This window comes from Drosophila montana, unplaced genomic scaffold (genome assembly GCF_035044405.1).
Source record: "Drosophila montana isolate Dmon_TW-CO22-7 unplaced genomic scaffold, ASM3504440v1 contig_2397_1, whole genome shotgun sequence".
Lineage (NCBI taxonomy): Eukaryota > Metazoa > Arthropoda > Insecta > Diptera > Drosophilidae > Drosophila > Drosophila montana.
The window spans coordinates 588,534-616,277 of record NW_026997278.1 but is presented as its reverse complement, the minus strand read 5'-3'; the positions used below and the strand labels follow the sequence as shown (position 1 = coordinate 616,277).

Below are 27,744 nucleotides of genomic sequence, written 5' to 3'. Positions count from 1 at the left end.
CTGCTGAGACCCTGCGATAGAACGACAAATTCGCAGCCAATTAAAAAGAGTTTTGAGCTTTGGCGCCGAAGCTAAATTACCCTTTAACACGACGATAATTAATGCCGAGCGCTAATTAGCCAATGACGAGGCAGTTGAGGTACTTGTTGTTGTTGTTCTTCTTCTTCTTCTTCTGGAGACACTCAGTTCGGTTAGTTTCAGTTATTAAGCGACGACAATGATGACGTTCGCAGACTTAAAGAGAGCGACTGGCTTAATACCGTTTCAGATGCACGCTCTCTTTCTGCTGCTGCTCCGCTGTTGCTGTTGCTGCTGATGCTGATGCTGGAGAGAAGCAGTGCAAGCCCTAGCAAACGTGAGAGAAGAGTAAGGCAACAGTGCGGGACAACGGCAACTCGGGTCTTGATTGGTCGTCGCTTGTCGGGCGGCCCCCATAGCGCAGCTATTCCCCATACCCGTACCGATGATACCCATGCCCATACCCATACCCTTTCCCTTACCCATCCCTCCCCCTTCGCACAAACATTGCCATCCATCGCCGGTATTGCCGCTGTCACTACATGTTCTCATGCTCATGTGTTTTGTAAGGTTTTGCCTTGCTTTGCTTTGCTTTGCTACAACTCTACACATACATTCACCTCGGCTCTTCTCTGCTCTTCTGCTCTGTTGCTCTTCTGCTCTGCTGCTCTTCTGCTCTGCTGCTCTTCTGCTCTTCCTACCAACCCCCGTACTTGCAAAAGCTGCTGCTGAGGCGCTCTTTGCGCGTGTGTCTTGCTGTTGAGTTTCATGTGCACTGCTTTTTTGATGCCCGCGAGAGTGGTAATGTGTTTGTGTATGGCAAGTTAATTGCTCCTTTCGCCCGCCTACCCGCCCACACACAGACGTCAACGACGACCCCGTCCAGTCATATGGCTGATTGTCGTCTACTCTTGTTACTGGCTGAACATCAAACTTTGTGATTCGTTATCGCCTCAAAAGGGAGGAACGCGACGGCACAGACTAATTATTAGAGCAAGCAATTAACCAACGGAATATAACTAAATGGGCACACACACACATACACACACACACACATGGATGAGTGCATGAGCACGTTTATGTGCCTGTATGTATGTAAGTATATAGCCGGTACATTTATGTGCAGACACATTTACACATATGTAGTTGGCGTGTCGTGTAGCCAATTAAAACAAAGCTTGGCAGATTCCGAGGCTCTCGCAATATGCGAAACTTTTCTGCAACCGATTCCTGTACATACATAAATTCCGTCCTTTGTTTCTTTTCGTTATATTCCGTATCATCCAAGTGTTTTAATTGGCGCTATGGGTGTGGCCGAATCAAGAAAAATTTACATACAGCACTCCTACATATACACACACACACACACACACATACAAGTGTACGTATGTGGTATGTACGTGTGTACGAATGTGTGCACACCAGCCTCGAGCCAGACGTCAGGCGTTTCTTACGAGAAATGAGCTCTCCCCCTCCCACTTCAATCCCCTCCCCTCCCTAACCCTCGCAGGCATGTAAATGGAAATCAACAAACAAGGAAGTGGTAGGAAAAAATCGATAAGACCGAACAACCAAATTAAAATATAAAAAAAAAAAGAAAACAGAAAAAAGAAAAACGACAAAGTAAAAAAAAGCTTCTTTATACGAAAATTTTGCTGGGTGGCTGTGTGGTTTTGTGTGTGTGTGTGTGTGTGTATGTGCGTATATATGTATTTCATATATATGTGTATGCAAGTATATGTACATATATTTCAATGGGATTGTATGTATGTAAATGCCTCGCAATTCTTGACAGACAATTTTCGAAAAAAAAAATTCATAGAACAAAAATACAAAATAGACGACGGACAATTTATATTTTCCCCCCAAGTGCAATAGATGTATGTACATGTATATGTATGTATGTATGCTCATAAATTTGCGTATGTATGTGTAGGTTAATATTTGGATTTGTAATTTATTCTTATTAGAAAATAACGTTATTGTAACATATAAGACTACGCTGATGTACATGCTATGAATGTATGTATGTAGATACATTTGTATGTACATCAATGCAATGATAAAGGGTATCCTAGCATTTTCTACAATATGTAAATGGTTAGCATAGACAGAAGCATGAATACATATACATACATATGTATATACACGCACACATTTATACATAGCTCTGTCGGCTCCCGTAATAATAATAGCATACACGAGATGCGAAACTCCCACACACACACACACAAACACACACACACAGGGATTACAAATAAGAATAAGTATACGTAGAAACAAAAACGGTTATGGCAAGGGGGGAGGGGGTTGGGGTGGGGTGAAGAGAGTGTGGGTGAAGCTGGCTGATTCTAAAGTAAGATGAAAATGTGTAAGCAAAATAAGAAATCAGAGCGAAAGGAAATATAAAAAACCAACTGTAACCGAAAGAAAAAAGGAATAGTAAACACACGCGACGCGACGCGAAGCGACGCGCGTGTAATTGTGTACTTTATGCTCCTGAGCGCGGGCTCAGGCTCGGGCTCGGACTCGGACTCAAGCTCATTCACCCTCGCTGTCGCTGTCCCTTTTTAGCGACAGCGACTAGCTCCTTGGCGCTGAGCAACACCAACAGCAACACCCACAATAAACTGAAACTGCGTCTGGGACGATGGTGGTGGTGGGTACAGTGACGTTGCCATAGAAGACGACGACGACGACAGCAACGACGACGACGACGACGACAGCGACGACGACGGCCGACAAAAGCATAACAAAATGGGTGAGAGAGAGAGACAGCGAGCTGCAAGTAGCAAGTAGAAGTCGGCGCAGTCAGCGCATTATGTATAAATTATTTATTTACATTATATTTATGTCCGCACCGTTGGTCCTGTAGGCAGCGCAAGTTGTGGATGTAAGAGGGGAACGGCGTCGGCTGTTGGGTTGCCACTTTGTCTCCTTCTTCAAAACAAAGTCCCAGCAAGCTGCTGCCGCAGCTGCTGCCGCCGCTGCTGCTGCTGCTGCTGCTGCTGCTGCTGCTGCTGCTCCCCCACAAGCCGACCTCGTTGCCATGGTGGGTGTGTGCTTGAGTGTGAGTTTGAGCAATTACAAAACGGCATAAAAAAATAAAAGGGGTAAGAATTACAAAGGCAAAATGAGAATCTGACTACGGCCCCTCTCTCCTCTCTCTTCGCGCGCTTATGTTTGTGTGTGTGTGCTTATGCGTTTCAGTAGAGTAACTTGTTTTTGAGGCTATTATAAATGCGATATGGTTATTGCAAAAATACATACAAGAGGGAGAGAGAATAACAGAGAGAGAGAGAGAGAGAGAGAGAGAGAGAGAGAGTGGGAGAGGGAGTGAGCGCACACAAACAAGAGCTGTGCGCTCTTGATTAAGTACATCCACTCACTAATTAAAAGCTTCTCTCAGTATATATCTCTTTCTCTCTTTTTTTGTTGTTTATTTTGTTGTTGACGCTCTCACAAATCACTTGCTCTCCACTCTCCACACGGCTCTCTCTAATCGCAACACACCCGCTCGCTCTCAAATGGGCGTGAGCGAGATGGGTGCATTGGGCTCGAAACTTAGTGGCAATGATTGCGCTTTACTGCTCATTGCTTTTGTTTTGTGGATGCTGATGCGGCGCTGCCGCTGCCTGCTGCCGCAGCCACTGCTGCTGCTGCTGTTGCTGCTGGTTCGGTGGCTTTTCTGTTTCGCTCGCGCTCGTTTATGACGCTTTAAGGGGTCTCTCATTACCGCTCGTTACCGTAACCCTAAACTTGATATAGAGGAGATGTGGGGACCGGAGACCGGGGACCGCAGCTGGGGAAGATGACACACCAGCGCGCTGCATAGGCGTGGCTCCGATTCCTATACCGACTCAGGCTCAGACTGCTTGGCTGGGCTGCGATGATAAAACATGCCTACTGCATTGCCATCGACTGTCGTCGTGTCGTGTTGTTGTCAGCGACTGTTGGTGTAATTATTTGCATTTAAATTTTGGTACAGTTGCAATAACATACACACAACCATACACATGTATATAGAAGAGCTCTTAGAACGCACATATGTATGTATGTGTGCGTGTGGTATGCTGGTACGCAGATGTATCAACTCTCTAGCATAAACACATATGCATACACACATACATAGACACATATGTACATTAAGCGTACTGTGTTAGTATTTAAGCATATTATTCCCCTCACCACATTGCTTACTTACGCGCCAATCTCACCACCCACTCGACCTCACCAAACTGTCGCATACATACATACATATATACTCACATATGTACACGCACACATACATAGAGCGCATATGTGCATATGTATGTATGTTGTGTGTTGTGTGCTTCAGTGTGTACACACTTGCAGAGGAACACACACATGCAGCAGACTGTGTGAGCGAAGCGTCGCGATGTGCGTGGAATATTCGCACACTTATGAATGTGGTTTCCTCATCGCATCTTTTGATTGGTCGTTTGTGCGCCAGCGCTTGTCCTGACCCCCCCCTCCCCCCTCTTCTACAATTGACCTGCTGGCTGCTTTAATTAACTTTTCCATTTGCTAAACAAGCCGCACTTAATTGGTGCAGACAACTGAAGCAACTCGGCTTCGCTCGGCTCCACCCACCTGTCCAGCGTCTTGCCAGATTCGTTGGCTAGCAATTTTGTATATTTGTATATTTATATATTTAGCCTAAGTGGATGTAAGTTAACAAGAAATGACATGCTATGATTAGAAGATCTTAGTAGTAGTAGTAGTAAAATTAAATTGTGCAATTACTCACACACATATGACATATGTTGATAAATAAATAACATTGGGTCAAAAGATTCATTGGCAAACACTCCTGGTCAAAAAAATAGGTAAATTACCAACAAAAAAAAGGTTGAAATAAATATACGATTGTATTTGAAACAATGTAAGTGCCGAACAAATTTCATTACGTTCCAAAGGTGAAATTTCAACCAAAGTTGTTTTTATAAAATAGTCCAGAATGTATATCTATGAAAACATTATCTGATCCTGACTAATCATCAATATTATAAATTCAAATAGACTCAATTTAGATTGAAAATTTGTTGGTATGAAATCAAGCTTTACTAAATATCGCTTAACGCTTCGATTTTAACTGTTAATATTTGTATAAAATTTATTTTAAAATCATCGATTTATAACCTGGATCTATAATATTCGGTTTTGGTTTTTTATCACATCAAAAATTGCCAAGTTCTATCAAATCGCCAAAAGATACAAAAAATTGTCATCTTAAATGTTCTTCATTTATAAATAATAAAATATAAATATTTAATTTCCCACAAGTTTCCGTTCAAGTGTTTCTATCATTCAAAACGAATCTACCCTGTAATTAAGAAGAGTGTAGCATATTCGTAGTGTAGTGTATTAAATTAAAGTTGTAAAGTTAGCATATCTTTTGAGACCATTAGATGAAGTATGAAGATCGAAAGTCTGCAAAATGCAGGGTATTTAATATTCGACAATACAAATAACTGTTTATCCATGTTAACTTGACGTATGTGTGTGTGTGTGTGTGTGTGTGTGTGTGTATCTGAAACTACTCGATTAAAAAAAAAAGGCAAGACCTCGGACACAATTTGTTAGTTAACAGCAGGCAATGACACGCGCGCAAACCTCTCACCCCTTCCCCTTGCCGTTCCCCTTCCCCTTGCCGTTCCCCTTCCCCTTGCCGTTCCCCTTTCCCCTTGCCTCTGTCAGTCTCGTGACTGGGTCAGGTCAAGTCTTCGTCGTGTTAGGGCAGCGATATCGCATGTTTGACCACAGTTTGTTTGTTTACTGGCATACTTACATGCAGGTGTGTGTGTGTGTGTGTGTGTGTGTGTGAGTGTGTGTAAGCGTGTGAGTGTGTACGTGTTTTAGCACCTACTCCTCCTCGTAAGTGCTCACTTTTATCTTTACGGTCAATAAAGGTTTTTTTTCCTGTCGAGATGCCAGCTTTAAGGGTAACAACAGCCCAGTAGGACTTGCTGGACTACCCAGAAGTACTTCTCGCTGCATGCGTTTAGGAACATTTTTTGCAACTGAACATGAACAGAAATTGCTTATAGAGTAGGAATTGTTCCTGGCAGGGAATTAAATAATTGCACAACACTCTAATGATTCACTTTAACCATATTTCTATTAAGTTTTCTAAACAATTTGTTTGCTTTTTGGAAATTTCACAAGTCTTCATATCATATTTGGACTTATCCTATGGATATTTGGACAAGCTATGGAAACACAAACCAAGGGGAAAAGTCTTCCTTCATCAATTTTCCATCCCACTTTGGTTCGCACTTCTTAAGGCAAAGGCATGAAAATATCTGCATTTAGCAGCGGCTGTTTCATGTTTTGTTTTAATTTACAGTTTAATCATAATGAAGTTCCGATTACATGAAATGTCGCATGCGAAAATGTATATGTAACTGAAAATGCCATCGTTGACAACTACTGGGATTTTATTCAGACACACACGCACACACACACACACACACGCACGCCGACTGCCCTCACACAACACTCGCACACCTTAAATCGTATAAAAATACCAATACATGTAAACAAACATTCATTCATATGGCAGCGTGTCATATCTATATGCCGTTCATCTTGTTGAATGTGTGTGCGTGTGTGTGTGTGTGTCGAACGAGCGTCAGCTGTCGATTTTATCTAATTTCAGGCTCGATTTTGAAGGAAACAAGAAACTTCTTTGTATCAGCTGTGAAGAGAGTGAAGAGACAGAGAGAGAGAACGTAATCAAATTATAAACAGCAAATTGGTAGGCACAAATATGAGTATCCAACTGGTAGATACCCTGGGACCAGTTTTAAGTGCCTATCTCCTCTGATATTATTCACATTTTGTTGTATTATTAAATTATTTATAGCATAAATACAATTATTTTCATATATATTACTCTGCTGCATATGAAAATAATATGATAGAGTTGAATACATTAAACAGGGTTGTTACTGATTTATTTTTGCGCCAAAACGATTCACCTGGCTCTCACCTGTTGGGCACATATTAAGGGATCATATGCCCATAAATCTTTTTCATTTGTCCAGAAACTATTTTTTCTTTCTTATAACTCTCATGCAGAGGCTTTGTAGTCCCATAAGGGAGAGGAAGAGTGCTTGGGCTCAATATATAGGATCAATTCGCAGCATATTATTCGCAGTATTTCTCCTTGTCATCATTTACAGCTGATTTTGCTGCCGAAGCCGGCACAAAAGCGACAACAAATTAAAATGCCGTTATAAACTATGCACAGTAGCTCGCAAAATATAACAGTACACACACACACACACACATACACATATATATATAGTTATCTACTCTTAAACAAAAACAAAGAGACGAAACGAAAAAGTATTGCAAGTCCAAAAGATTTATAAACAGTTAAGATTGGTGCTGCGCCCCTGCAAAAGAGTTCTTCTCTTTCACAGTCCGTACATACACATACATATATACATATTTATGTACGAGTTGTATGTATTGCCAGACTAAGGCGAGCCAATGGCAAGCAGCGGGCATTAATTAGTCGCTGCTGCGCTGCGCTGCGGCTGCGGCTATGGCCAGCAGCAGCCACCCTCGATGCGAATGTTGGGGTTTAATTGGCAATGCTGGATGATGTGCCGGCACTGGAGTAGGAGTGGGATTAGAAGTGGGAGTAGGAGGAGGGGGTGGAGGACGCACTAAGGAGTTGTCGTGTAGAGCAGCCTTGTCATTGGCCAGCACCAGCAGCAACGGTGGGGACGGGCAATCCGTATTCACCGTATTGTTTCATTTTGCTTTTGCTTTGGCTGATAATGAGCCAATGACTCAAGAGTCGCCGTCCTTGTCATTCCACATACATGCGTACATACGTACATGATTGGGTTACATCCACAATCTCTGTACATTATGTACCAAAAAAACCCTACAAACTAGAGATGTCATTCAAATATCGAACAATAACTGCGTCTAAAGGAACAATCAGCTGGAAAATAGCGCTTCCTAGATTTAAGTATCCTCGTATCCTTCTAATCTCGTATTAGAGGTTATTATTATTTTGTCATAATATATGTAACGCATCGAAGGAGTTTTCGCCAAACCCAAAGAGTATATATATTTGAGAACAGCATCAACAGCCGACTTCCTTCAGTCTGTTGCAATGCGAACACTATCATCTTGAATCTTAGCATATTCCGTCCTTCGGGCAGGCAGTACATATGTCGGAAACTGCCGGATCGTATCATTACATTATATAGATGTCATATCGGTCGAAAAGTAGCTTCTTATATGGCAAAATGTCTGTTTTCCTATATATTCACATATTCTCATATATTTGCAAAAGAAAAATGTCTGCAAGGATAAGAGATATCCCTACTTTCTCATCATTTTATTTTATTTATTAACTGAATAATCAAATTATACACTTCCTACTGTTTCTTCATTTATATTGTCCGTCTCAAACAAAAGAACAAATCTATTTCAATAAAAAAAATTTCCATTTTCTTGAGGGCTTGATTCCTAAACTTCAATCATGGAATATAAAAATTGAAAATGGCTTCGTATTTGGTTTTTAACAAACTTAAAGACAGTTGAGGACGTCAAATCGTTTAACTATAAAGTATCATTTGATTTGAGTTCTTCAAAGTCAAAGAATGTTATGTTAAATGTATGAAAACATCTTTTTGGTCCTTGGTTGCACTTGAGCAGCACATTTAGGAGTTTTGGTTCCAAGTCTCACAAATGATATGTAAAAAGCTAAGCCAGTATTTTCCCGTTTTGCTCGGTCCAAAAGGACTGGGAGGAATGTAAACAAAATGTTTCACACAAGCGTAATTCGCGATTTTTTCACATTGCAGGTGGAATTTCTCGAGAGCCCGTCAGACCGTGCACCTTCATTAATAAAGTAACTACGGGCTGTGCATTCATCACCAGTCAGTCAGTCAGTCAGTCAGTCAGTCAGTCAGTCAGTCAGTCAGTCAGTCAGTCAGTCTGTCTGTCAGTCAGTCAGTCAGTCAATCAGTCAAGTAACCCACATGGGTGTGGGTTACTTACACATATTCAGGTACATGGAATCAGTCAGTTAGTCACTCAATCAGTCAGTCAGTCAGTCAATCATTCAGTTAGTCAATCATTAGATTTAAGCGCATGCGGGTGTGTGTTACTTTCACATGTTCAGGTACATGGAATCAGTCAGTTAGTCATTCAATCGTTCAGTCAGTCAGTCAGCCAATCATTCAGTCAGTCAATCATTAGATGTAAGCGCATGTGTAACTTCCACATATTCAGGTACATGGAATCATTGAACAGACTAATGGGAATTGTTCATGCACATTGTAATTACACAAGAAATTACAAATGAAATTAACGTAATTAAATACCTGCTCAGCGAATGGAATAAGAAGAGGAGACAATGAGAACTGGGCTAACGCTACAGCCATATAAATACACACATACATACGTACATGTGTAAAAACATTTACATTTGTGTGTAAAGACATAAACATATATACATATATGTATATATGGTCCAATCGAGAGTGCCCAACTAGTTGGATACCCTGTACGCTAAACAATAGAGGAAAAACAATAGACGAAAATACACACGCACACACACACACACACGCAGTTAGCGTCCTTTTGATGTGACATTTCAGGTAACCAGAATATTAATATGATACATACACACACACACACACACAAGCACATCTACACACTGAGCCCATGACACAGCAGCAACAGGACATGATGCCGTCGCTGCTAAAGTCAGGTTATTTTCATGACTTGCAAAGGAAGAGACGAGAACATATGTTGGTTGAATGGGCAATTATTTGCCAGTTAATGAAACCTTTGCTGCCAAAGTAAGATTTTCTCATGTATTGGAATAAAAAGGAAGCAGGATGTACAAGTGCACCCCTCTATTTGTATACCCTCAACATTTTTGGAAATAAGTTGAAGGGTATTATTGAATTGCGCACATATATGTGACAGGCAGAAGGAGGGATATATGCATACATACATATTCCTGATCAGATCGACGAGGCTGGGGCTCGTATAGAGTGTCTGTAAAGGTATCTGCAGTCGGGTAATCAATGTGTAACGCCTTGAAGGAGTTATCTCCGAGACCCCATAAAGTATATATATATTCTAGATCATCATCAACAGTCGAGTCTCTCAGTTTTAAAGCCTTCTTCATGAGACATCTATCATCTATATGAATGACTACAAGGGTATTAAGTCTTCGGTGAAAATATCTGTCATTCAAATGTGCGTGCATATATCGAATATTGCGAATATATATCGATAGCTGTACTCTGATTGATTGGCTCGGCTCTGCCCGATCCTCTTAGCGAGAGTGAACGACTTGAACATACCCAGTACTTAGTTTCGAAATTTAAATTTAAAGATTCTTCTATGATGAGGGTATGGGCGTGGGCGTATCAAAAGTATGCTTTTCTTATACCCTATATCAACAAATTTTAAAGGTTACACAGGGTATAACATTAAATTTGCTTCCGCTAACAGTTTCATCGGCAATTAGTATGTATATGTGTATGTGTATTGGGGTGCTCTGCCGAGTGAAAGAGGAAGATGATAATAACACGCCAATTGTATGATAATTTTTCTTCTAATTATCCCAAAGCTATTACCAAATTAAATTGCGATGTTCATAGAAAATTTAATTTTAACAAATTTGTGAATCATTATTTTTGTGTGTGTTTTATGCTCACGTATTTATGCTTTTATGCCTAACATACATACATACAACATTTTATGAACCAACATATAGTAATAACAAATAAGAGGCTCTAGTCGGACTTTCCCGACGAGCGGATACCCTGAACCCTCTTCCACCAACAACTAATACAATATTTGCAGCGAAACGGGTTTGCAAAATATAAGCAAACGTTTTTTAAATAAGTTTTGTGTTTCTTAACCGATCTTGATGAAATTTTTAACAGTAGATCCTATTGTGCTATAGAATATATACATAAATATATTCTCAAAGAGACAATTACATTAAAATTGTACTTCATATATATATACTATTCTAGCTGATTCTAGCTTTAAGAACAGGACCTAAAAGATTTGCTCAAAAAACAGTATTTCGATATCGATTTTTATCGATTACTTACGGGTCAAATTATCGATTATCGGCAACAAACTCGTACTGCGCGGGCACTAGGAGGACCTATGTTAAAAATTTCAAGTCTCTGGCTCTTATAGGTTCAGAGATCCTTGCGTTCATACATACGGACGGACGGACGGACGGACGGACGGACAGACGGACGGACATGGCTTGATAGACTTGGCTGTTGATGCTGATCAAGAATATATATACGTTATGGGGTCGGAGATGCTTCCTTCTGCCTGTTACATACATTTCCACAAATACATTATACCCTTTTAGCCATTTTTAATGGATTGAGGGTATTAAAAGCACATCAATTGATAATAGTTACATATATTTTCCGTGTAGGCTCCAGCATAAGCATGCGCTTATAGGTATGTATGCACATATGCAAATAAATGTGCACATACATACATACATACATACATATGTATGTTCATACATACATACATACATCTAAGCTTCTTCAGTAATAATCTGTTTTAATTATGAGTGAAAAGGCGTCTCGACAACATCCGCTGCGATTGCCTCTTATTGTTCAAATTGCTTTCCGAGTCATCTTCGTCGAAATACAGTTTCGAGTCACCCGCAATCACACCTCTTACACACACACACACGCACACACATACACTCGCTCGCACACACACAAACACATACACAGGGCCAACAGGCACTGTTTTGTCGTAGAAATTGAACACACACACACACACAGAGACAGAGACAGGCTTGTAGACTGAAAAACAAGTTTGTGGACGAAGAAGAAGAAGAGAACGACAAGAGAGCAAATGGGAAACAAAAGATAATTATTATTAAGACTCTTTCCACTTAAAATTTGTATAAAAGGTTCAACTACAGCGCTAACAGTTATTACGAGTAATCACCGCCTGCGATACACCTGACGAAATACCTATGAATTTATGTACATATGTATGTACATACATACATCACACAAACATTTTCATTTGGCTGCAAGTGACAATTCGAGACAAGACGAACACAATTCAGCTACATTTTGGCTATATTCAGAGGATGATTGCTGGTAATGCCTGCAATCTGGCTATTAATTCCTGAATGAATCGAAAATGTTTTTATTTTAAATTTATTTTTGATTAGCTAGTTTGTTGATACTATCCCCCAGCATTTTAATGGATCTCCAAGTTTTGTGCAGTACGAGCTGTTTTCAATAATCGATGATATCGATAAGTATCGATATCGAAATCTGGGTTATCGGTAATGTTTATGGACTTAGACGAACACCGAATTCGGTAATACCAATTTCGGCAATAGGTCAGACAGATTCAACTATTTCACTTTTTGTATATCTATTTATGCCCCGAATTAATCGAAAATGGGTAATACGGTAAATGGTTAAAGGGCTAATAATGGTGCTCCTAGTGTTGTACAGAACGAGTTGTTTTAAGTAATCGATGAAATCGATCAAGATCGATAATGACCGTAATCGAAATCTGGGCTATCGAGCATAGTTTCGAGCTTATAGGAACTAGAGTATATAGAGAGAGTATATACTAAACACTGAATTCATCGAAAATGGGTAAAAAGATAATAATGTTCCTCCTAGTGTTGTACAGTACGAGTTGTTTTATATTATCGATAAAATCGATAAAGATCGATAATGACCGTAATTGAAATCTGGGTTATCGGGCATAGTTACGAGCTTAAAGGAACTAGAGTATATAGAGAGAGTATATAGTATACAGAGATTAAACAATTTCACTTTTTGTATATATCCCGGTGTGAGGCTGAAAGAAGAAGCACAGACGCTATGGGAGCTGCTCATAAGGAAGCTAGGTATCTTATAGTCGGGCACTCCCGACTTTCGTTTGCGTTAGCCTTTAATGTATCGATATCGTTGCGTTGAGCGAGGACGTACTGTACAATATATTCACGTTTATTTCGTACATACGAAGGAATCTCAAAAATACATTATCTGAGCTTCGATTTAAAAAAAAATTACCCAGCTCCTTGGTAGAAATATTTTCTATGATAGGGATAAAAACAGGAATGAAGTCATCAATAATAACCAATACACACAAGCTGCAAGTAAATATCAACATCAACATCGCGTTTATTTGTGCCCAATCAATCAACTGCCTTCAAAAAAAAAACCCCACCCCACTTTAACGTAGCCCAGGACAATACCCAAGTTTAAGGATATATGTGTATATAAATAGTTTACATACAGACGTACACATATTATACACACATTTTCGTCCTTGCAGCCATTCAATTTCCTCCATCAAATCAGTTTTAATTTTATATATGGCCCATTTGATAAATTTTATAAAAATTATTCAAACAAAATATATTGTATTTGTCTTCTTTCTCTCTCTCTGTTCTTGTCATGCTATATATGTTTTTATGTATTTTTTAATCATGGTAGAATGTGCTCAAATTATAAATAATTTAATTAAGGGACCTCCAAATAAATATAGATTAAATGTATTTGGTCGGCAAAAAGGATTTGAACCGAGCCGTTTCTTGCTAGGAATATAATTTATTTATTAACAAAGGCAATTCTTGAATCGAACTAAATACATATTCAAATATACTTTATATAATCGGAAAAAAATATGACGAATGTGTTCGAAGCAAAGCCTGGTTAAGTGGATGTAGAAAAACAGGTTCACGAAGCAAACCCTGAGATGAACATAAGGTATTTGGTTCCAGCCATGAACGGAACCAGTAAATATATTTGTTTTGTTCGCAGCCATGAAATCTTCATTTTGGTTCCAAACCTGACCGGAACCAGCCATGAAGTCTTCCATTTATTTATTTATACAATTAGAAAAACATGACGAATATGTTCGCAGGAAAGAAAAACAGGTTCACGAGGCATTTGGTTCCAATCATGAACGGAACCAGTAAATATATTTTTTATGTTCGCAGCCATGAAATCTTCATTTTGGTTCCAAACCTGAACGGAACCAGTAAATATATTTATTTTGTTCGCAGCCATAAAATCTTCCATTTAAATCTTAACAAAGGCAAATCCTAAACTGAACTATAGACAAACTGAAATATATGTTTTATACAATTGGAAAAGTACTTATTACAAATCGAAATAAAAGAAAAAGAGGCAAATCCCAAGGTGAACATAAGGCATTTGGTTCCAGCCATAAACGGAACCAGTAAATATACATATATTTGTTATGTTCGCAGCCATGAAATCTTCATTTTGGTTCCAAACCTGTACGGAACCAGTCAAGATATTTATTTTGTTCGCAGCCATGAAATCTTCCATTTATTTCTTAACGAAGGCAAATCCCAAACTGAACTATATACAAACTGAAATATATGTTTTATACAATTGGAAAAGAACTTATTACAAATCGAAATAAAAGAAAAAGAGGTTCACGGGGCAAACCCCAAGGTGACCATACACATCATTTGGTTCCAATCATGAACGGAACCAGTAAATATATTTAGTTCATTCGCAGCCATGAAATCTTCATTTTGGTTCCAAATCTTAACGGAACCAGTAAATATTGTTATTTTGTTCGCAGCCATGAAATCTTCCATTTATTTCTTAACAAAGGCAAGTCCCAAACTGAACTATATACAAACTGAAATATATGTTTTATACAATTGGAAAAGTACTTATTACAAATCGAAATAAAAGAAAAACTGGTTCACGAGGCAAACCCTGGGGTGACCATACATCATTTGGTTCCAATTATGAACGGAACCAGTAAATATATTTAGTTCATTCGCAGCCATGAAATCTTCATTTTGGTTCCAAACCTTAACGGAACCAGTAAATATTGTTATTTTGTTCGCAGTAATAAAATCTTCAATTCTCTAATTCAATCGTTCTACATTTGTCGCTGCTGCTGGGCGAAGCACCTCTATAGATACACACCAAACACACACACACACACACACAAGCAGGCATAAAAAATAAATATGTGTGTGTGTGTGTGTGTGTGTGTGTGTGTACGTGATTTGCTGTCCGGTTGATTGGCGGCGCTGTTTCGTGCATTTGAAATAGTTCAACACCTCTTTGTGGTGCGACACGAATTATGTCGTTTGCCAGTTTTTGGGCAATGAACTTTTTCCATTTTTTTTTTAATGCTTAACATGATCATGCGCAAACGGATTCCGGCAAAATGCCGCGCCACAAACAAACAAACATGTGTGTCCATGTGTGTGTGTGTGTCCGTGTGTGTGTGTGTACATGTTACTTGGTCGCAAATTATTGTGCGCTTGATTTCTGCGGTTGCCATATACACACACACCACACACACACAGACACACACACACCTACGCACACATACAAATACGTATGTATTAATAGAGCCAATTACGTGAACGCAATATTTAATTACTGCTCGATAAAAAAAAAAACAAAAAAAAGAAAAGAAACGGAGCTGAGAAGGGTTAAATAAATAAAGTGGCAATAAAAAGGAAAGACGGCGAGAGCAATGGAAGGTCGAAGTGTGTACACTCTGCAATGCATATGTAACGTATGTATATGTATGTGTATGTGTATGTATGTGCATGTATGTCAATTTATGTACAGTTGTGTATTTATGGACTTTCGTGTGCAGAATGAATTTAATAAATAAAGATAAAATATGAATGCGGTCGGATTTATACAGTTATTCGTATTAATCTAAGTTTGAATAATCATGTAGATAAAACTTACTTTTACAAATGAATATTTATCTTGTTTTCTACTTAAACAAATGGCAATTTTTGCAGTATAGATTTTATAGTTAAGAATACGAGAGAGATATTTTTAACAAATCATATATCTATTATGCACGTGTCCGGCTAAAGGGGCGTCCGTCCAAGCGAGCAAGTAAAATCGTACCGAAATGTCTAAAAATTAAACAGATCAGAAGAAATCATTAAGTTACATACTTGTAGCTGTCAGCAGATCAAAATCTATTGATCGATCCATTGGAAAATAAAACAAATTCAATTAAAATAAAACAAGTAAGAGGTTCTATTCGGGAGCTCCCGACTAGGGGATACCCTGAACCCTCTTCTTCCAACAGGCGATAGGTATAAAAAATGAAAGATACTTGATATATATATACTATTCTAGAAGCTACATGTCAAGTTTGGTGATTTTAGCTCTTTTTATTTGCCGAAGTTGCTCAAAAACGCAGGATTTCGATTTTTATCGATTACTTAGAAACGGGGCAAGTTATCGAATATCGGAAACAAGCTCGATCTGCGCGGGGACTAGGAGGACCTACAACTAAAATTTCAAGTCTCTAGCTCTTATAGGTTCTGAGATCCTTGCGTTCATACATACGGACAGACAGACAGACGGACGGACATGGCTAAATCGACTCGGCTCTTGATGCTGATCAAGAACATATGTATATACTCTATGGAGTCGGAGATGCTTTACATTATACCCTGTTTACCCATTTTCAATGGGTTCAGGGTATAAAAACTAAAAAGATTAGATGTCTGGCAAGCCTTATGGCCGAGCTATTAGATCCTTCAGCTAGTGTATAGCGGCCCAAACTAATTTCGTTTAATAACACATAATTAGAAACAAGCTTGTAGCTCGTAGCTCGTAGCCCTGGGTGTATCAGAGAGTCGCGAGCTCAGATCCGTGACTCAAGTGGTAATCATATGTCTGAGTCGGAGTCTGCGTCTGAGTCTGAGTCGGAGTCTGCGCGATCAGTTCCTCAATTTCTGCTGTCTGTCTGCCCCGTTACCTGCCTAATTACAGGCGAATTATAACATTATAACGCAGCTGACATAATGCGAGCCAACTTCTTCTTCTTCTCCCTTCAAAACTATGTGTGTCGATTGATGCTTCATTCTGAAATTCTGAACTCATTTGAAATTTGACAATTCTGCAAATCAAATTCGACTCGAGTCGGAAATAATCGGGGACTTGACTCGGATCGTTCTTCTTGACAAATTTAATTATAAGTACCTGCATAGATGTAAGTTAATCAAAATTTTAAAAATCATACATCGACCATTAAAGCTTTTTGAAATTTTGAAAAAAAGTACCTGATATTGACATACCCTGTAGCTTAGATGCTGCGTGTGCGCATACTCTGCGTGTGATACTCTGTATAGATCAGACTATAAGTCTTTCTACCTCTCATCTTTTTTTTTTTGAACTTTTCAATTTGTTTTTCAATTTACGACTTCAATTGAGAACCGAATCGAGTAGAGAATCAAAAACAAACCAGTTGCAAACTTCGGCTTTCCAATCAAATAATTTAGTACAAAAACCTTCGAATAGTCGGAATAATATGTAGATAAGTATCCACAATATTGATAATCATCTGAACAAATATATATTTCTAGTTTTGTGTTAAGCTCTTCTTAGAAGAATTTGCATATCCTGAATGTCCGCAATTCATCTTGATCGATTATTGATTATTCTTATTGTTATTATTTTATCAATCGGGCTTAGAAATTTCAGTCAAATATCTGTAAGTCTGTACGGTATAACTTACTACTACAAAAGTTGTTGGTATCATTTTAAAGCTTACTAAATTCTCTTCTTCATTTCTTTCAGTGCACACAATGTTGTGATGGGGTGAATGCATCACCTATTTTAATTGGTAAGTTTTTAATTAATTCCCAACGATTTAAGTCCAATGAAATTTGTTCTAAGAATAAACACCATAGTACAATAGCAAATATACAGGGTATACGACCTTGGCATGACTTAGGCATGCCTTCCTTTAAACTTGAGGTCCTATTAGCAGAGATAAGTTTCACACTTCCTATTCCCTGGTTTTGTGATAACCGTTATGTAATGTGTCGATTATGTTTCTAGAGCTAGTATCTCCAAATTTGACATTTAGCTTCTAGTTGAATGGGAATCACAATAAAATATATGTATGATATCCACATTTTTAATATCAATTAGGAAAGACAGAAGTTATTGAAGAAAACGTTCACAATCCAAGTGGAAACTAGCACAAGGCGAAAGAATTTATGAATACATGTGCGTGTCTTTTATTTAAAATTCTGCAAATAGAATTTCAAACGCACTTTATTTTGGTACTACTAATACTACTCCAACAATGTGCACTAGTGTACTACTACTATTATTACAACAACTACTTCTACTACTATTAGTATTAGAACTACACCTTCTACTACTATTAGTACTACTACTTCTACTATCACTTCTTCTACTACTATTAGTATTACTACTACTACTACTTTTAGTATTCCTAGTACTACTACTACTACTACTACCATTTCGACTACTATTAGTATTATTACTACAACTATTATTAGTATTCCTACTACCACTACTACTTCTACTACTATTATTACAACAACTAATAGTACTACTATTAGTACTGCTACTATTACAGCGTCTACTACTATTAGATCTACTACTACTTCTACTACTATTAGTATTACTATTACTTCTACTACTATTAGTATTACTACTTATACTACTTTTAGTATTCCTAGTACTACTACTACTACCATTTCTACTACTATTAGTATTATTACTACTACTATTATTAGTATTCCTACTACCACTACTACTTCTACTACTATTAGTATTACTACTACTACTACCACTACTAATTCTACTATTAATACTGTTGTGCCATTCCTATGACTTTTATTACTACTACACTACTACTAACATTTCTACTACTATTAGTATTATTACTACTACTATTATTAGTATTCCTACTATCACTACTACTTCTACTACTATTAGTATTACTACTTCTACTACTATTAGTACTACTACTACTACAACGTCTACTACTATTAGCACTACTACTACTACTATTAGTATTACTATTACTTCTTCAACTACTATTAGTATTACTACTAATACTACTTTTAGTATTCCTAGTACTACTACTACTACTACCATTTCTACTACTATTAGTATTATTACTACTACTATTATTAGTATTCTTACTACCACTACTACTTCTACTACTATTAGTATTACTACTACTACTACTACTAGTAGTATTACTACTACTACTAGTAGTATTACTACTACTACTAGTAGTATTACTACTACTACTAGTAGTATTAGTACTACTACTAGTAATACTTCTACTTCTAATACTATTGTGCCATTCCTATGACTGTTTTTATTACTACACTACTAGTACTATTTCTACAACCATTACTTTACTTATTACTAAACAAACAACTTTATATTATTTTATAATTCTTGGAGAAACTAAGCAAATAAATTGAGCTAGTAAGAGTTTCCTTTAAAGTTAAAACTATTGGTAAAATTGTTATCTATTTTAATACAACTTAATACAAATGTTATCTGGCTTAAATAGTTTTATAGGAACTACTTCGGTGCAAGCTTCTTTAAGAATTAAGTCTTAACACAATATATTAATTCGTATGAAACATATTTATTGTCTTCTGGCAGTGTACATGAAAAATAGACCTCACTGTCAAAATGGGATATTTCCAGTGTTTATAAGATGCACACGCATGAGTACAAAAACGAGCAAGTACTCAATAGCAGAATGAGTACTATGCTAATACAATGCCAGACTACAGGAATGTTTATTAGCTGTTATTATTTTAACTGATTTCAAACAAATCTATCAAGCAACAATCAACTACTTCTTTTTACATATATACACACTGACACATGTTTATCTAAACTTCCTGAAAGATGGCAATATATGAAATTTGAATTTGAATATTTGAAATATATAGTAACTATAAAGACTCGATCACGAACAAAACGCGATTCCTTTTACACAAATTCGCCTGCTTAATTGTTAAAGGCCGTTGATTTCAGAAAAGAAAAGAGCAAAAGACACCTGAATCAATATTGTTAAAAGAAACTCTGGATCCTGCAAAGACACCATTTTTGTTTCCAAAAGAAATTCTTGTATAATTGATTGCAAAATTATTTTGTGGAAAGTGTTGGAATTATAATGAATGGAATTGGTTAAAAAAAAATGCAAGTTGCAATTGATAAACCGATCTCACTTCAGGTCCGACATCTGTTTGTCTGTTTGTGTTAATACATTAACGTTGTATATGGGCTCGTAGTTGACAAGGAACGAATCTTGCATCGCTCGCCACGGCCTGCCTATTGTTGTCATTGTTGCCATATAATTCCCCTGTCTCCCTCTAGATGGTTGCCAGACTGCGCTCTGGTCTGCTCTGCGCTGCTCTGCTCTGCTCTGTCTATCATCTTGGCTTGGCCATTTACCCCCTCGGCCCGCTGCAGGCTCACCGTGAACCGAACCGCATTGTGTGTATGTTGGAACCCAACAGCACCCGTTTCTCAGAACAGGAGGCAAAAGAAAACAATTCATACAATACAATACAATATATATGTATGTATGTGTGTACGTATATATGGATATGTATGTATTTATTTCCTTTATTTATTTTTTTGTCTTTGTTTTTGTCCTTTCTGCATTGTGTCCATATATATTTATAGTGCATTAATTCGTTTTATTATTACTTTTTACTCTTACTCTTCCTACTTATCGTTTTCCTCCTCCTCCTCCTCCTGCTCTTCTTCTTCCTATTTTGTTAGTCCTCATTGTGTGCAGAGCTCGCTTATGAATTTATGGATTCAAATGCGGCTCTCCCTTGGCACTTTTGTTGCTCTTGTTGTTGTTGTTTTCTGCTGCAGCGCGTCTTAAGTCCCAAGAATAGGGACGATGTAAACACATACCTTTGTGGGTGTGCGTGTGTGTGTGTGTGTGCGTGTACCTTCAATCTGGCACTGGCTATTCATTGCAAATAGAGGGCGATTGTAACAGCAAACATGGCATGAATGTTTATATGTATGTATGTATATATGTATGTATGTATATATATGTTAACGTGTATGTGTGTGCATTATTATGTGTAGCTTATGCCATAATCAGTCGCAGCGGTAGCCTTATGAATGTATGCATGTATGTATGTATGTATGTATGTATGTATATATGTTTGTAGGTTTGTACTCACATACTGACTCGCTTGCCGGTACGAGTCGGTTGGAACTAGTTCCATTTATTTTTATCCAACGAGGTAGCTTAATGCGCTGCAGCTGAACCGGCTTTTCGGTTCACGGTTTGAACCAGTGCTTCGTGAACCTTGTTTTGGGTCCAAAAAGCAGTTTCTTGTAACTTTTTATTCATATTAAAAAAAAATAATTTGTAACAAAAATTCTTTTGTGTACTTAAACTACATATTTAAAATTGTAAGAAAACAAAATAAATAAATAGAGGGTACGAATAGGAATAAGAGCTAGAGACTTAACTTAACTTAAGGAATGATAATCAAGTTTATTTCAAATTATTGATACTCTTTCAAGAGGATGCTCTTTTCGATCTGCTCTAAGGAATATCTAATCACACTTGCCATCTAACGCACTGAAAAGGTCAAAATCTAAATTATACCATAAGCTATCCACAAATCAATTTTCCTTAGTGTGAACAGGTGGAGTGGAGGCCCGATTGGGAGAAAGAAATAGATACTGAGCGGAGCTGCCCAAAGAACACTCCTTCGACTTCTAAGCATAAATAATGCAGTCTATAACTTTATAGTCTGATATATAATATACAAAAGTGTGTTTATATCGAAGCGCAAGGCTCTACCCTAATTTTGGGGAGACAACAAAAACGAGAACCTTCATATGAAGCTATGTGTATTTCACACTTGACTCTTTTTTTTTTATAGACAATATGGAACTGAGACGAGTTATCGACGGTCCGACTAGATCGACTCGTCCTCTTCAATAATATGCATACTTTATGGGGTGAAAATTCTTATATTTGCCCGTTGAATACATTTGCACAAAAACAATACACCCTCTTTGTAAATTTTTCAATGGGTGCAGGGTATAATAGATGCGTGAAGGGTAACTGATAGTCGTCGATTGTACATCTGTAAATATGTACTTAGGTATGCACACGCATAATTATCTGCACATGCACAAACTCATACACACATACATACACACATACATACACACATACACAGAAACAAGGGACGCGGCATTTTGGAAGCCTTAAATACAAATACTGAGGACGTGGAAGGCCGCAGCCGAAACAATGGGCTCACACTTTTTGTGATGTTCCTGTACCCGGAGGTACTCATCTTCTTCTTCTTCAGTCGTACGGTTCCGATCCGATCCGAGCCGATCCGTTCGGTTCGGCTGTGGCCCCATGTTGTGACCCCTCCACCTTGAATCAGGGCCGATGACAATGCGAGTACGCGAATGTGTTTGTGTGTGTGTGTGTGCGCGGACAATAATTCATTAACATATTCATGCGTTGGAAACAATTCGCGACAATTTTAATGAACGCAAAGAGAGAGAGGCAGAGGCTAAAGTAAAGGATATTTATTGTTCTTTTTCCCAAATTGGTTGCGCGAGAGAATTTTGAAAACAGTTCATCACCGTCTCTCAGCCCGTTAGACAGGGCTGCTTACTCAGATCGAACTACATACATACACATACATACAGATATGTATTTGTATTTGTGGCCGCTGCCTGGTCCGCTTCCTTTTTGTCCCATTGCCGGGTGTATCGTATCGATCCATTGATCTCACCGAAATGAATGATTGCGAGCTTTTGTGGAAGCGAAAACGACAAAAAAATCAAATGACCACAGCCGAAAAACATGCATACAAACATACATACATACATATGTATTTATGTATGTGCTGCATATATAGCAATGTATTTATGCATATACGAAAGTCTGGCCACGGCATCAAAAACAAAACCAACAAAAAAAAAAGGGGGAAAACAATGCAAGTTCAGATTGCTGCTGTCTCTCGGCGGCAAAACCGAACAGCAAGTGACACTTTTGTTTTATATTCGCAACTTTTTATGCTGAATCTGAGAACAATGGCGATTTCTTAGTAAAAACCTCCACACACACACACACACACACACACACACTCACACACACACAGAGCCAGAGACAAATCAAACCCGTAACAACATAAAGCGATTTGTATTGTACGTGGAGGTACTAAGCACCCATAGCTAAAGGTATCCCTCCTATATGTACATACATATACATATGTGTATATACACATACACACATAGGGCCTTCGAATAGGCGTGTCCCCTTGCCCCCGTGCCCGTGTCGTCTTGCCCATGATCGTGCGTTAGCAAACTGGCTGTCAAGGTGCCTGCCTGGTGCCTTGCTTTGCAATGATGAAAAAGGGACAGCAATGACAATTCAACAATTCATACAATTTTGACGAACTTTCCCATAGTTAAATACCAGACAGAGAGAGAGAGCGAGAGAGAGAGTGAGAGCAGGATTTGAATTTCGATTTTTATCGATTACAAGAAAATGGGACATTTTATCGATCATTAATAAAAATAAAAACTAGAACATATGAGAACCTAAATTCAGATTTTGAAGAGAGAGAGAGGGAAGAGAGCCATTATTTAATCGATTTTTATCGATTACAAGAAAATGGGACATTTTATCGATCATTAAAAAAAAAAACTAGAACATATAAGAACCTAAGTTCAGATTTTGAAGTCTCTAGCCTCCGAGAGCTCGTTATAGGAGATCGTGTCTCGGTTATTGTTGCTGACAAAGCGCATATTGAATTTATCGGTTGTATAGAAAAGGGCCGGTTTATCGATCCTTTGAGACAAACTCGACCGACTGCACAGACGGACGGAAAGCTGATGGACCTGGCTAGATTAACTCGGCTGTTCATGCTGGCCAAGAATATACAATTGAGCTTCGATTCTTCGATTCGATTAAATGAGATCTTATACAACAATTATATATTAAGAACATGTAAAATTCCAACCAGAAGAATGCAAAAATTGCGAAAAACGGTTCTATGAAAGTTCTTTGTTTATTTCATCCGATTCAACATTTTAAGTGATCCGTGAAAAAATTCATTTAAGAATGAAATCTCACCTTGCTGATTGATAAATGCGGGTCAAAGGTTGAAGTTTTGGGTTTAAGCTCATTCGCAAAATTACCTAAGAACTAATGCATTGGAGGCGTGTTTCACACTTTTTGCTGAATTCAAGGTCAAATATCTGTTGGAAAAACTTTCAAACTTACTTTCAAAGCACCATCCGATCGGCTTTAAAAACATTTTCAAAGATCTTTGTAAAAATACATTTAAGACGTGTTTCACAGACATAAACACTTAATAGATACGTTTTCAGCGATTTTGGAAATTCCACCCGCCACAGCGAAATTTGGCTGCAACAAATGCAAAATGCTTTAAGATTCTCTCCCAAATATGAGCAGAAAACATTATTACCAAGTTTTGGTTCTCTGTTCTCTGTTCGATAAACTTATTTTAAAATATCTATCGTATATCTTAAATATCTTGACTTGAGTATAATATAATTAAATTTTGAAGCACAAAACTTAGCACGGACAAGGATTGGAATACTATTTTCTTTGCATTTGTACTCAGACTAGATAAGTGTGCGCTACTTTCTTTATTTTGTTGTACATTTTGTTGTTACATACTTGATATGCAAGTCAGAATCTGTGATTAAGTTTGGGCTGATCAGAAATGTAAGCAAGACGAAAATTTGCACATAGGTCGCATGGACGGGGACTTAAGAATGCCTCGCTCTGTACGTACTACTAGCAGAAATAAAAAGTTCACTGCCTCTCCTTTCGCTGCATAACAAAACAAAGGCAAGTCAAGGTTCTGTTCTCCTTGTGTTCAATTCCTCCACACTCCACACTCCACACTCCATAGTCCACACTCCGATCTGACGCTTTTGCCTTTATACATCTGAATCTGCGGTAAGAGTTGGAATCTGTGTCTGTGTGTGTCTGAGTGTGTGTGTGTGTTCAGGTTGCACGTGCCTTGTTGTTGTACGTCTTTATTTCTGTGTGGAGTCGTTATCTGTTTTCATATTCCTCAACTGGTTTATATTGTGTGCTCGTCTTGCAGTATGCAGTACACCCACACACAAATTCCGTGATATATCAACCACCACCATCGAGTGGCATGCAGCTTTGCTTTGACGACGATGCTTTGGCTTATGGCTCGCGCTCGTGTTTTGTTTCGGGTCGTCGCCTCGTCGACAGGGCCCTGTGCAAGCAGAGGGTGGCAGGGGGGGGGGGGGCTGATAGAGATGGGTGCAGTCACGAACAGACACGACAGGGCACGGTCTCGAACTCGATCGAACGAGTCAAATATCTATTTCGAGATTCAAACCAACAATTTTGACTCGTTCGATTCGAACGAATATTCGCTTCAATTGAATGCAAATCGACTACTCGATAACTTGACAATCCGTTTTCGATTGAATCGATTGAGCATCCGAGTTTGATGCGATCAGTGCTGGGCCTCTGCTCAGAGACTGCTAAATAGCTTTGTCGAATATTGTCGAATATCTCATCTAATCTCTCCAACCTTTAACGCCTCGATTAAACAAAACCCAATTCAAATTCAATAAGACGACAATCTGTGTGTGGCTTGTGCCTACTCGTGCCGGGCACGCGGCCATCTCTAGTGCCCGCCTCTGCCCCGGCCTCTGCCTCGGCCTCTGCCTCTGCCTGCGTCGCGGCTGGTATGCAAAAACTGCGCACACTCATCAGTTGCAGAGTTAAAGGCCTGTGGTGGGTTCTACAAGTCTTTTCATTACACCTTCGGTCTTCATAATTTCTGCTCTTTCTTGTTACTCTTTTGACGCCAAAATGCGCTGCAATATGCTGGCAAATCCACAATGCAAATTTCGCAGCGAATTCCCGTTCCCGTTCCCTTGCCCGTTCCCGTTCCTTTCCTCCGACCCCCTGCCCGCATCGTTCTTTTGTGTGGACGCGTTGACTTTCTGTCCTCCTCAATAATAACCTATGCCGAACATGCCCATGCTAATCGCACGACATGCCCAAAGAGCCTAAGTATTCCAAATGTTAATGTTAATTAAATTTCGAATGAAACGGAATTTTTTATAATACTGCAAATCGGGCTTTAATCGAATCAGGTTCAATTGAAATGCATATACATATGTAATAGAAGGATATAGACAAGTCAGCCGGATCCTTGACATATCAAAATTCTTTGTTCATTATCAGCCGAGTCTCTCTGTTTGTATAAACTCGTTCTGGGCGGAGTTTGAAGCAGGACAGATGAATAACAATCTTCGTCCTTACCAACTTTGTCCTCCATATGTACCGAGGCATAGTTTGCCAAGATCCTGCCTCAGAGCATGGATTACCAATATATACACGTGTTCTAGCTTCTTTGACTTTGCCTTACCAATCGAATCTTTAATTAACGGGTATGCAATATACATATACAATGTATGTATGCTGTTATTTGTAATATTATCCCTAAACAACGTACACTTTAGGCTCATGTCAGCTGAGAATATGTTAGAAACAAGAACAGGGAATTATACCCTTTATGCAAAGGTTCTACCATTGCCACACACTATATATGGAAAAGGCACTCTTAATTCAGTTCGGTGTTTAGAGTCCGATCTTTGTGTTGTTTTCAGAACTTAAATATGGCACGGGGTGGAGACTTACTTTGAAGATGTATCAAGAGCGGAAATAGCAAAATATTAAAAGGACGATTAGAGAGAGAAAATAACATAATGAGAGGAAGCGCTAGCGTTCACCTAAAGAAAGAATTAGTTCGACGAAAAAAAGAGGGTGAAGTAAATCGCGTTAAAGATGCTTAGCTTAGACGAACATTAAGTCGCTCTTTAATGATGATTAATCATTTAAAAATAACTCTGTTCTCTGCGATTCTCAAGAATGCGGCTCTTCTCTGCGATTCTCAAGAATTAAGTTGAGGTAATACACCCATTATTTTAAAAGAGAGAGAGTTTTGAGTTCGGAGAAGCATTCGTCTGTTGTTTGTTACATACATTTGCAAATTAGTTGTGTGTAGCGCAGTGTAAATATATGTGTATATGAGTGAAAGGACACATATATATGTATGCATTTTTGTGCAGAGATTTTATTCCACGGCCAATGATTCGTCTAATGACAGCAATTAAATATTTACACAGCTTGGATACGAGGTCTATTTAATTTGGCTTCTGCTCTCCTTAAAACCATTTATTCCCGAGTCTGCGAAATTATTTAATGTTTAACCATCTATATCTCATAAGAACTTATGCAGTGCACTGTTAACTATTCAAGCCATACCATGTACGTACTACGTACATTTGCCAGCCCTCATTATTCAACCATTTAATTTCATTACCAAATGGAGATGGACACGTCTTTCGTCTATTGCTTCGTGACACGAACATGCGTGCTGAGCACGTCGGTTGACAGTTGACAGCTAGAATAAGCTGTGTTCGAAAATCTAGAGTCTTAAGTTGTTTTTCTACATATAAGACAGGTGAGGTGGGAAGCGCTGATTTTTCTGGTAATTACTTTATGTGATGCCGGAAGAGGGTAAGATGAATCTTTCGCAAAATGTCATCCACAACTTTTTTGATTACCTTTTGATTAAACGCATATTCAAATCTCTTTGTTCAAATTCATTTGAGACGTGTTTCACGCTTTTCTGCAAAATCCACCCCCCTTGGTGGAAATGGTGGTCAACGATATCGAGAGGAAGTGTTTCAAATTTATTTCGTTCGATTCGCTTCGTTAATATTTTTATCACGAGAACAAAATAGGCGGATGACTTTAATTTCAAATTTTGGCTTT

At 38.3% G+C, this 27,744-nt stretch overlaps 2 protein-coding genes across 6 annotated transcripts in view; one reads left to right on the top strand and one right to left on the bottom strand.

Moving 5' to 3' along the window:
• Window positions 1-27,744, top strand: part of zfh2 (Zn finger homeodomain 2) — a 64,781-nt gene that overhangs the window by 5,442 nt on the left and 31,595 nt on the right. For 2 of the 5 annotated variants that reach the window (XR_010436143.1, XM_064681451.1), the window contains exons 1-2: window positions 17,400-17,580; window positions 17,667-17,712. The gene's annotated coding sequence lies outside the window, so the exon portion shown is untranslated. Of the gene's footprint in view, window positions 1-17,394; window positions 17,581-17,666; window positions 17,713-27,744 lie in introns of those variants that run through there. The other 3 variants (XR_010436146.1, XM_064681452.1, XR_010436144.1) reach the window with 3 other exon arrangements.
• Window positions 17,878-22,286, bottom strand: LOC135427894 (probable serine/threonine-protein kinase cdc7). The gene is made up of 4 exons (XM_064681616.1): window positions 22,183-22,286; window positions 18,719-18,913; window positions 18,250-18,429; window positions 17,878-17,884 (listed from the first exon to the last, which is right to left on the bottom strand). The coding sequence occupies exons 1-4, from the start codon at window positions 22,284-22,286 to the stop codon at window positions 17,878-17,880; spliced, it is 486 nt and encodes a 161-aa protein (XP_064537686.1).